The sequence below is a fragment of the Chiloscyllium punctatum genome, chromosome 3 (genome assembly GCF_047496795.1).
Source record: "Chiloscyllium punctatum isolate Juve2018m chromosome 3, sChiPun1.3, whole genome shotgun sequence".
In the NCBI taxonomy this organism is placed as follows: Eukaryota; Metazoa; Chordata; class Chondrichthyes; order Orectolobiformes; family Hemiscylliidae; genus Chiloscyllium; species Chiloscyllium punctatum.
The window spans coordinates 141571437-141584068 of record NC_092741.1 but is presented as its reverse complement, the minus strand read 5'-3'; the positions used below and the strand labels follow the sequence as shown (position 1 = coordinate 141584068).

General features: G+C 44.1%; 1 protein-coding gene across 3 annotated transcripts in view; it reads right to left on the bottom strand.

Moving 5' to 3' along the window:
* Positions 1-8367, bottom strand: part of grhl1 (grainyhead-like transcription factor 1) — a 120377-nt gene extending 112010 nt beyond the window's left edge. Inside the window, exon 1 of one of the 3 annotated variants that reach the window (XM_072561595.1) lies at positions 8105-8367. In XM_072561595.1, the coding sequence (XP_072417696.1) occupies positions 8105-8124 (20 nt within the window). In that variant the 5' untranslated portion in view covers positions 8125-8367. Of the gene's footprint in view, positions 1-8029; positions 8051-8104 lie in introns of those variants that run through there. The other 2 variants (XM_072561614.1, XM_072561604.1) reach the window with 2 other exon arrangements.
* Between the last annotated feature and the right edge of the window lie 4265 nt (positions 8368-12632).

Sequence of the window (12632 nt, the reverse complement as noted above, 5' to 3'; positions counted from 1 at the left end):
GGCCTCTCAGTCGTTCCTGTCCTCTATCACAGAGGTCTTAGATGACAGAACACGGGAGAGGCTGGACCAGCCGCTATCTCTGGATGAGCTGACCAAGGCCCTCGAGTCCTTCGAAAAGAATAAAACTCCCGGAAGCGATGGTTTACCGGTCGAGCTCTATTCCACTCTGTGGGACTTGATTGGCCAGGACCTGCTGGAGGTGTATGTCAGTATGCTTCGGGCAGGTACCATGAGTGAATTCATGAGGAAAGGCATCATCACCCTCATCTACAAGCAGAAGGGGGAGAGGGAGGAACTCAAAAATTGGAGACCAATCTCACTGTTGAATGCAGATTACAAACTTCTGTCAAAGGTAATCGCCAACTGGGTCAGGTCTGCTCTGGGATCGGTGATTCATCCTGACCAAACCTGTGCTGTACCGGGCAGGAAGATCGCTGAGAGTCTCGCACTCGTCAGGGATACAATTGCCTACGTGCAGGACAGAGGGTTGGACACCTGCCTGATCAGCCTGGACCAGGAGAAAGCCTTTGAAAGGATATCACACAGGTATATGAGAGATGTTCTCTCCAAAATGGGCTTTGGGGAGGGAATCTGCAATTGGATCAGACTGCTCTACACCAGCATTGTCAGTGCAGTCTCAATCAATGGGTGGGAATCAGATAGCTTCCCAGTCAGATCTGGAGTCAGGCAGGGCTGCCCTCTCTCTCCTGCCTTGTTTGTGTACTGTATAGAGCCATTTGCCGAGTCCATCAGGAAGGATACGAGCCTGAGAGGGGTGACTATTCCTGGCAGCGGGGACCTGCAGGTTAAGGCCTCCCTGTACATGGATGACGTTGCCGTTTTCTGCTCGGATCCGCTGTCCGTGCGCAGACTCATGTGCATCTGTGACCAGTTCGAACGGGCCTCGGGGGCAAAGGTAAACCAAGGCAAGAGCGAGGCCATGCTCTTCGGGAACTGGGCCGACCAATCCTTGATCCCCTTCACCGTCAAGACTGACCACCTGAAGGTGCTGGATATTTGGTTCAGAGGGCCTGGGGCGTGCGCCAAGTCTTGGGAGGAGTGTATCAGCAAAGTGAGGCAGAAACTGGGCAGATGGAAGCTACGGTCGCTCTCCATTGTTGGTAAAAACCTGGTCATCAGGTGTGAGGCACTGTCATTGCTATTATATGTGGCACAGGTCTGGCCTATTCCCAGAACCTGTGCCGCTGCAGTCACCCGGGCCATCTTCCAGTTTATATGGAGGTCAAAGATGGACCGGGTCCGAAGGGCTCGCTGTACAAAGATCTGGGCAATGGGGGAAAAAATACACCCAATGCCACCCTCATCCTGATGGCCACCTTTGTGTGTGGCTGCATCAAGCTGTGCATGGATCCCCGGTACGCAAACACCAAGTGTCACTACGTATTGAGGTTCTACCTGTCCGGGGGTTGTGAAGGATGGGCCTGGCCTCGCTGCCATGGAACGCTCCGAGTAGTTGGACCGTTCCGTATCACCTGTCTTTCGCGGAGAAGTTTATGAAGAAAAACACCTTTGACCACAAGTCCATCAGGAAGTGGTCAGCACGTAGTGTCCTTGAGACCCTTTGGGTAAAGGAGAGGGCGGATCCTATCAAGCGGTTCCCTGAGCAGACTGTCAAAGCCATTTGGCAGAATGCCTCATTGCCAGAACTTTCCAACAAGCACCAAGACATGGCTTGGCTGGTGGTGAGAAGGGCTCTGCCTGTGAGATCCTTTATGCACGCCCGGACTCTCAGCTGCACCGTGCGCTGCCCTCGAAGCAGCTGTGGGGGGGACGAGACTGTCACACACCTCCTTCTGGAATGTGCCTATGCAGAAGAAGTCTGGAGAGGAATGCAGTGGTGTTTGTTGAGGTTCGTCCCGAGCAGCATTGTGACGCGGGACTCCATGCTCTACAGCCTGTTCCCCAGGACGCACACCAAGACGAAAATCAACTGTGCCTGGAGGATCATCAACTCGGTGAAGGACGCTCTCTGGGCGGTCCGAAACCTGTTGATCTTCCAGCTGAAGGAGCTGACCCTGAGTGTTCCAGACTGGCACATTCCAAGGTCCAAGACTACGTGTTGAGGGACGCGCTGAAGCTTGGGGCAGTTGCCGCCAAGGCGCGGTGGGGAAAGACCACTGTGTAATGTCTGCCTGCCTAAAGAAGAACAGGGGGCCCGTGCAGTCATTTGGGCTCTGCTGACGCCTCAGCTAAAAATGTAATCGTACAGACCTGTAAATAGGAATGATTACTCTGTTTCTGTATGCAAAGAAATGGAATGTTTACATATATATGGCATGTCCAACTGTACAGACCATCAAAGTATTTTATGAATAAAGTATATTTTTGAAATAAACTAAAAGTCTTAAACCTATCACCCCTCAATTTGTAATTATGTCCCCCTTACAAGCTTAATACATTGTATTAGGAAAAAGACTCTCACTGTCCACCCTATCTAATCCTCTGATCATCTTGTTTGTTTATACCATCTCTCTTTACTTTTTTCTTTTATGATTATTTTTGGTAGTGTCTTCAGTGAAAACTGGTTTGGTTAGGTGCATTGGCCATGCTAAATTGCTCATAGTGTCCATGGGTGTGCAGGCTACGAGGATTAGCCATGAGTATGAAGGGTTACATGGATTGGGTAGAGGGGGGGTGGGGCTGGGTGGGATGGTTTTCGGGGGGTTGGTATGGACTCAATGGGCTGAATGGCCTGCTTCCTGTAAGGATTCTATGATTTTATTATCCTACAAACTGAAAAAGTATCTGGTCAGTATCCATGTAACTTTAATATATTTTCCCTTGGGTTTATATATTCTTCTGTGGCCTTATTCATACCTTAAAGCTATGTTACTTATGTGTTTATAAATCACTGCTCATTTTAATTTTACATTTTCTCTTGACTGTCCCAATTGAACTTTTTTTCCAAGTTCACATTCCCCTGTCATCCTCTCCTTTGTTATTTATTGTGCATAATTCCTTTGCTTTAGATTCAATTTTATCTTTATTTATCTGTGATGTTCTATTCTATGCTGGATTTTGATTCATAATGGAGTAAATTTTCCTGTATACCATCTCTCTTACAGATGCTAATTGTTGGCCCATCGATATTTTTCTTTAATTTGCTTCAACCAAGTCTTGGATGTTTTCCCTATTCTTTTGTTAACTTACCATTACTAGATCTAGCAGCACATTCTGCCTTTTTGATCTTCTGGCATATGAAAAAGGAGAATTACAGCCAGAAAGGAGAATTACAGTCATAGGTGTGTACAACATGGAAACAGGCCCTTCGGTCCAAATTGTCTACATTGCCCAGTTCCTACAATTAAGCGAGTCCCATTTGTCTGCATTGGTTCATATCCCTCCATATCTATCCCATCCATGTACCTGTCCAAATATTTCTTAAATGACAAAATTGTGTTTGCTTCCACCACCACCTCTGGTAGCCCTTTCCAGACATTCATCACCCTCTGTGTGAAAACATTGTGCATCTGGACACTTTTGTATCTCTCCTCTCTCACCTTAAACTTGTACCCTCTAGTTTTAGATTCCCCGACCATGAAGAAAAGTTGTTGGCTACCTAACTTATTAATGCCTCTCATGATTTTATTGATGTATAAAAGGTTACCCCTCAGTCTCCTACGCTCCTAGATTAATATCTAGATATTAAAAGCGCCATCACAATGTTCCCTTTTCACTTCTTACCCATGCCACTTGGAGATTTATGAAATCTCTTTTTATTGCAACCACTTTCTTGCTCCTGCCATCATGCCAATCGTAATTAACTAGAGTTTCCCCACCATTTCTCCTTCAGCCGTATTTTCGAGAAATATTATTACCCACAATATTTATGATGCCCTACCTCCAGTGATTTTTCTGTTTGCTCTGTTACAATTGCTTCCTCACTACATCCAAATAACCTTGCCAAAACTCAGGGCACAGACAGACACATAATGTCGTGGGTGAGAAACCAGATGGCTGACAGTATGAATCAACATCTTCTGAAAAGGAATGGAGGGGAGGAAGAAGTTGGGAAAAAAAACTCAATTTGCAAAGAAGAATTTACCTTAGGTCATTCTGGATTCGTAAGACAGAAAACTGTGATCTCAACAAGTCACTCTCCTCTGCACCATTCAACATAATGCCAGAATGCACATCCTGCAACTTTTTGATAATTTACATGAAGAATTCAAGCAGTACATATTTTGCAGTCATAAGTATTTAGTGCTAAACTCCTTTGAGATCAGTGCTGGATGATCTCAGCAGATTTACAATCAACCACCCAATCAGTAACACAATACTGTATTTATTGATCTTTTAAGTATTGGACATAGCCATTTTACCGACATTGTGACACCCCATATAGGCACTGCATTATCTGGGTGAAATTATGGAAAGAACAACCTTTGCATAGGAGACCTCTGAGTACAAAGTAAATGATAGTAGCAATTACTAAAGTAATCAAATACACTACCCTTACCTGCACCTGCATTCAACTTCCACTGTAATGAAGAATATGGGGAATCTGTTCTACTATTTCAATTTGGTTAGAGACAAAAAAATTGTAGGTGCTGGAATCCCAGGCAGATAGGCGGGAGGCTGGAAGAACACAGCAAGCCAGGCAGCATCAGGGGTTGCAGAAGAAGGGTTATACCCAAAACATTGACTTCTCCACCTCCTGATGCTACCAAGCTTGCTGTGTTCTTCCAACCTCTTGCCTGTCTACCTACTATTTTAATTAGCATTGAATCTGACTAATTTTTACATAATATCAGAAATTCAAAAGAAGCGAAGGGTTTAGGATATAGTTTTAGATAGTATCTGAAAAGAGAAAAAATCTGTACTGTTTCAGCTCTGGTGCTAATGACTAGCTAAGTAATAGAAACATTATGTGAATTATGCTGCTATTTTTAATAACTAGATGCAATCATTCATTTAGAATGTATTTCTTTATTTACATTTAAGTAACATATATTGAATTACCACAATTGTACTTATAGGAGTCAGAGTCATACAGCATGGAAACAGACAGTTTGGTTAAACCAGTCCACGCTGACCAAGTTCCCAAACTAAACTAGTCCCACCTGCCTGCACTTGTCCCATATCACTCCAAATCTTTCCTATTTGTGAACTTATTCAAATATCTTTTAAACCTTGTAACTGCACCTGCATCCACCACTTTCTCTGGCAGTTCATTTCACACACGAACCAGTCTCTGTGTAAAAAAAAAAGTTACCTCTGGTGTCATTTTTAAAATCTTGCTCCTCTCACCTTAAAAAATGCCTACTAGTTTTGCCCACCCTAAGGAAAAGACCCTTGTCATTCACCTTACCGATGCTGCTCGTGATTTTATAAACCTCAATAAGGTCACCCCTCAACCCACTACACTCCAATGAAAATAAGTCCCAGCCTTTCCAGTCTATTTTTATATCTCAAACCCTCCATCCTAGACAACATCCTGGTAAATCTTTTCTGAACTTTCTCCAGTTTAATAATATCCTTCCTATGACAGTGCACCTGGAACTGTCGCCTGTGCTTCAGGAGAGGTCTAACCTAAGTCCTGTACAACCTGATTTCCCAACTCCCATACTCAAAGGCCTGAACAATGAAGGCTAACGTGCTAAACACCTTCCTAACTACCATATCTACACGTGAATAAGGAAATAGCTTATTCCTGAAGGTAAAAGTGCTTCAACAAATGTGATACATTATTCTGATTGAGAAGCTGCTTGGGAGTACGTTTACTAATTATAAATATTTTTGGCATTCGAGCAAAAAAATTTCTCTGTTCTTCAGGCCAAATACTGTTCACATAAATCTCACTTGGATAAAGGATGCACCAAATGTGGAATTTTTGAATGATAGTTATCTGCACTGCTTTTCTCCAGTTCACAACTGGAGTTAGAACAGAAACCTTTAAGGACTTTAAAATATGATCAGAAGTTGTCACACAGAAAAGTTAGAATGGAATTAGAGATTCAATTACACCACCTTCCGCATGAACGTTAACTTTTTTATTTCGGGTTATTCATCCTTCACGCACTGCATTTGCATCATTCCCTTAGTTGCTAAACCACGAAGCATCTTCTCCGCTACAAACTAATGTAAGCTTCGTGAAACTTCTAACATCAAGAGTAGTAATCCCAATCACGAATAACACGAAAAATTGCGTAATCTATGTAATCTTTACAAAACAACAATGCACTATTTAAATCGACGGGCGTACGGAGGGGTGGGAGTTACAAGGTAAAGCAAAGACAAGGACATGTTTTCAAGTCTTAACTAGGAATTAGGCTATCGAAGGGATAATAATTGTTAAGGAGTAAAAGTCCTGACTGTCAGGTGCCAGTACTGAAAGGACTGCGGCTTATATGCAATGCATAATGTTGCTGATCTTATTAATGTCAGTGGAACTTTGCCTGGGGTTGACATTCCTTAGGGGAAGAGGATAAAGCAAAACTGCCTCACGGGGTCATCAGATGAGTGATCAAAACAAGGTCAAAGCAATTCAAGTTGATGAATCTTCAGCTACGCCCCCCCAATCCCCTCTCACATTTGAGAAAGGTGTTTAGACCTGGGCACCTGCCAGGCGGATTGTTCTCCTGACTCAGGGATTTTATAAAAGAGGTGACGGCCAACGCCTAGCAGGTGTAGAATTTCATTGCTGCCAAATATCTTTCACGCCATTTTTCCTTCCAGCCTCCCTCGTCGAAACTAAACAAGAAAACTGCGGCCAGAAATGAAGAAATCCTGCAGCACCTCGAGGGGAGGGTGAAGCGTGGGATGGTGCTCTGACTTGGGAATTGTATCACTGCAGTGTCACACTGTTCGGAACGAGATGGCATGAAGTAGAGGGATGAAGAGGAGACTCTTCCTCCAGTGTGAACCTTCCCCCACCCCACTCCCATCCTAGCGAGGTCTATGATGTAGCCTGTTGCAGGGAAATGTGCTAACACTCAGTCACCTTGACCACCCTGCAATCACACTGAGGGCTCAGCTGAAAACTTTGGCTGGACTGAGCGGTTGACCTGTCGCGCTCGATCCTGACCCCGACCTCTCGACACCATCGCCCCTTTCCCAGTGCGGAACTCTCTCCCCCACCCCACCTCCACAGTCTGGATTCCTCCCCTCACCCCTCTAAACAAAAATGGATCTCTCTCCCGCACCCCCCCCCCCCCATCCGAATCTCTCAACCTCTCCACCACCACCTGGATCTACCCCAAAAAATCCTGATCTCTTCCCCTCCAATCCGGGATCTCCCTTCCCCTTCCCCAATCCAGATCTCCCCCCTTCCCCAATCCCACCCAGTCCTTACACAAAACGTTCCCCAATTTTCTCTGGTGCTGACGGGGAGCCCCGGGGAACGAACGAACGAACAACAAAAAAGTAAACTTTCTCTTGGCAAAAAAAAACTTTATTGCAAAAGGTCGAGAAACATAGTTTCTAACCCAGCCCACCTGGAAGTTATAAACATCTTTCCATCGAAATTTTCAAAGAATGGGAATTTCCCCCATTGGCCGTTGTAACTTGGGCGATAAACCACCTCCCCCCCCCCCCAAAAAAAAATACAAATCTACGAAAATCCTTTTCTTTCGTTGAGAAAAAAAAACCGATTGAAGAAATTTCCTGCGACAGATCTACCAGACAAAACTCGAAATCTTGAAAAAAAAAGCGCTCGACCAATTGGGAGTGAGTTTGATGCAGCGTTGACCCTGCAGAGAGTGTGGTGGATACCTTCCAGCCTGACCCTTCCCTCTTGTCCTTTCCTGCCGCCATCTCCAGTGTCAATGTTGCTCCGTGAAGCAGGTGCTGTTCTTGCTGCCTTTGACAGGTGCATCTTCAGCGACAGCTCCCTGTGCGGCGCGCAGCAACTAACGCTCTTTACCCCTGTTAAATCAGCAGACCTAGGTTCAAATCCCACCTACTCCACAGCTGTATCACCTCTTTAAACAAGTTGACTGAACTGTATAACCCCATTGCAAAAAGAGAAACTTAGTTTCCCCCCCAAGAAAATCCATCACACACGTACATAAACCTCAGGAGTAAATCACGTCAGCTCGGTCTGGGCGGACAGTCCCGAGAGAGAGAGAGAGACTAGACTTACTTGTCGTGTTCCTGTGTCATTTTCTTCTCCCCTACACACACATACAAACTGGACTTTCAAGTTCGGTCAATGTTCGGGCAAACCCGAACCGCCAGCGTCTCCGCACAGAGCGGGAGCAGAACGGGTTTTTCTGAAATGTTTTTGTTTATTCTCGAACTCACTCGGCCAGTTGTGCTGCAGCGATTCAGAGCGTATTGAGGGTTTCGATACGATTGGGCTGTCGCTGTGGATTTTTTTGTGTGTGTGTCTGTTTGGCTCTCTCCCCCCTCCACCGATCTGATGCCTGATGTGATTGGACATGCTAATGACTCCAGGTAAATTGGGTGTGATCTCAGGTTTGTTTTTCGCACAACCTGTTCTCCCTGGGAGAGACTGAGTGTTTTTTTGGCTGTGTTAAATTTACACAGAGCTGCTTTGACCCCCGCTCCGAAAAAAACCCCACACATTTCTGTGGCGCCTTTCGTCACTTCAGCAGATCCCAAAAGACCTTTCAATCAGTGAAAATCCTTCAGTGCCGTGGCTGTAATAGGAAATTCTACAGCGGTATTTTCACATTTTATGAGGTTCGCGGATAAATGTTGGACAACGGACCACCCCGATTGTTCTCGACTACGGACCACGTGTGGAACACTCTTTAACATCAAGAACATGGCACCTCCAACACTGCAGCAGTCCCTCAGCCCTGTCAGAAACATAAGCGACTTAATGACGCACTAAACATCTCATATTACAATAAACTACACTTAATTTAAATGTCTCAAACACTGTGGCTTAATCCACTCTTGTTCATGATAATAGCTTAAGACTTGAATTTCGCGTTGGGATCACTAACCAATGTGGTGCCGAAGTTGCAGAAAATGGTGTGAACCCCCAGCTGAAGTTCCGCGATGCAAATCCCCCACAGCAACTCGCAACACGGAGAACCAGTGGAATGTCAGAATTCAGCAAACTTCTCCTTTCTGTAGGTTGAAGGGATGTGTAAGCATACTCTAAACCTCTTGAAGTTGTATAAGAATTATCTGCAATAAGTAACAAATCCATGTGTGGTTCATCATAAACCAATGCAATGGAGAAAATGGGGGTTAGTGCAATTTGCTACACGTGACGAATGTTGGGTGAAAGACATGTCAAAATGGGGCACTCTAACAAATGCAAATGTTTGTAATTGCTTGGTAGCATTACTCTCGAACATTGTTAGAATGAGACACAAATTGAAAGCTTTTCATCAGCCACTCATCAGGACTTTGATACAAGAAAACAGATTTTAAAAGGGAACGGCAATTTTTGCAGCATTAGGAGAGGATGCTGAGTGGTTTGGCAAGAGTTTGCATTGAGTTGCAGCAGGGACTGCTAACTTCCAAGAGTGTGGTGCTGGAAAAGCACAGCCAGTCAGGCAGCATCTGAGGAGCAGGAGACTCGGCGTTCCGGGCATAAGCCCTTCATCAGGAATCATCAGCTCATTCCTAACGAAGGGCTTATGCTCGAAACGTCGACTCTCCTGCTCCTTGGATGCTGCCTGACCTGTTGTGCTATTCCAGCACCACACTCTTCGACTCTGATCTCTAGCATCTGCAGTCCTCATTTTCTCCTAGGAACTGCTATCTGTCACACTTAGATGATTAAGTTCAGACCAGGAAGGTCCACTCTGAAAGAATGATGAGAGGGTGCCAGTGTTCAATATACCTCATCAGTGTATGGTCTTTTGCTATAAATTCTGTGTCCTATGATCCTGCTCCACAAGTACCTGACGAAGGACCAGCACTCCGAAAGCTTGAACTTCCAAATTAACCTGTTGCACTGTAACCTGGTGTCGTGTGATTTTTAACTTTGAACACCATGAAAGAAGGGAGACCCAGAGACAGTCACCAGCAGGAGCAGAACAGAGAGGACTCACTGTCACTTGCAACAAAAGGACACACAAGACGGGGAGTGGACACCAGAGAAGACAATGTGAAGAGAAGGAAAAATATGTTGAAAAGTAACATTACAGCAAAGTTATACTGCATTTGTGACTCTATATATATAAAGAGTTTTTTATGAATGAAGTATATTTTTGAAATAAAAGAATTATATGTTGTTTGGCTATTAAGCAGCTGTTGATAGGGTTTGTATTTCAATTTCAGTAATTTTTAAAAAATGTAAACAAGTGGCAAATGGAGTCATAGAGATAGAGTCATGGAGATGTACAGCATGGAAACAGGTAAAGCCAAAGAAAGAATTGTTAGGCACAGGAGGAAAAGCTTATTGTAAGGGTTACAATCACTTACAAATACTACAAGAGTAAGGTTCAAGTAAATGTAATTAAAGTTACAATAATTTAAAAGGTATGGCAGAGCAGCTGGTCAAGTGGAATACCCATCTAATGGTATGTGAGTGTGACAATGCTGCCCCTTTAACAAGGTTATGTTGCTCTTCGTTTTTTTTTCAGAGAGATTGTAAAAAGCAGAGGTTCCGATTTGTTTGGAATATTCAACAGATACTGCCTAATGCAACAATCTGAGAAAGGCATTTAGGTTTGTTTTAAAACACTGGTACAATGAAAGGGGAGTGGCCAGTTCTCTCTGTTCAGGGTTGTTCAAAGCTGCTGGTCCCAGAAATTGCTGCAGTGAAAAGAGGTTCCATGCTTCAGCAAATGATCCCTAGTTCATCCCCCTGCCATCTCTCTCTCTCCTGTTAGAACCTGCATTTGAATTTACCTTTATTGCCAAGGGGTGTGTTTATGGGGATGTTGGAGGAAATTGGAGCAGCTCCTTTGTTAAGTTCTGGGGATATCGCATTGGTTGGGTTTAAAATAGGTGTTGTTCTAAATTCTGTTTTCTTTTGCTTGTGTTTCATTTGGTTGTGTATAAATAAATTCTATTTTACTTGAAATCAAGTGGTTTGACCAGCTGCATCACTCCTGGAATAGCCACCATACATCTGCCTAAAACAACTGAAAGGTTAGGGTCTGGGCTACCTTCTTGAAATGTTCATAGAATCCCTACAGTGTGGAAACAAGTCATTTGGCCCAACAAGTCCACACTGACCCTCTGGAGAGTATCCCACCCAGATCCATTCCCCTACCCTATTACTCTAAATTTCCCGTAAATGATGCACCTAACCTACGCATACCTGAACACTATGAGCAATTTACGCTGGCCAATTCACCTAGCCTGTACATCTTTGGACTGTGGGAGGAAACTGGAGGAAACCCACACAGATTTGGGGAGAATGTGCAAACTCCATGCAGACAGATGCCTGAGACTGGAATTGAACTCAGGTTCCAGGCGCTGTGAGGTAGCAATGTTAATGTGCTGCCCCTGAACCACTGTTTTAAGGGGTCTGGCCTGGTCCATATCATGGGGAGTCACAGACATTTCACATGAGCTAGATAAGCCCATTCACTGACAGTGTCTCCAGCTGGACAAGCTTGAAGCAGCAGCTAGAGTCACTGCGATGTATGAGGCAGAGAACTATGTTGAAAATGCATTCAGTGAGGTGATTACACCACAAATTAGGGGTAAGCAGGCAAATAGAGAATGAGTGTCCACTCAACAGCCAAGAGAAACAGTCAGTTCAAGAGATCTCAGTTATCTGTAAGAATAATAGGATGGTAATGGATTTTAACTTTCCAAACATAGACTGGGACTGTCATAGTGTTAAGGGCTTGGATGGAGAGGAATTTGTAAATAGTGTACAAGAAAATTTTCTGACTCAGTATGTAGATGTACCTACCAGAGGAGGTAAAACTTGACCGACTAATGGGAAATAAGGCAGGACAGGTGACTGAAGTGTCAATGGGGAAGCACTTTTGGGCCAGTAATTATAATTCTATTAATTTCAAAACAGTGATGGAAAAGGATAGACCGGATCTAAAAGTTAAAGTTTAAATTGGGGGAATGCCAATTTTGATAGTAATAGGCAAGAGTTTTCAAAAACTGAGTGAGGGTGGATATTCGCAGGTAAAGGGACAGCTGGAAAATGGGAATTGAACTAAATTGAATTTATTGTCATGTGTACCGAGGCACAATGAAAAGCTTTGTCTTGCGAGCAATGCAGGCAGATCACAGAGTTAAGTAGCATAGATAAGTAAATAATAGGTAAACAGCGGCAAAAACAAAAACACAGGTACGGACGAATGTTTCAAGTTTGTGAGCCCATTCAGTATTCTAACAACAATAGTGTAGAAACTGTTTAAAAACCGGCTGGTGCATGTGTTCAGACTTCTGTACCTTCTCCCCAGTGGTAGAGGTTGTAGAAAAACAATGCCAGGGTGGGATCAATCTTTGAGAATGCTGGCAGCCTTTCCTTGACAGCGGGCCTGGTAGATGGATTCTATAGATGGGAGGTTGGCCTTCGTGATTGTCCAGGTTGAGCTCACCACAGTCTGTAACCGTCTCCGATCTTAAATGGTACAGTTGCCATACCAGGTAGTGATACATCCAGACAGACTGCTCTTGATGACGCACCTATAAAAGTTGGCAAGGGTATTTGCTATCATGCCAAATTTCCTCAGCTGCCTGAAGGAAACCTTCAGAAATTAGATAAT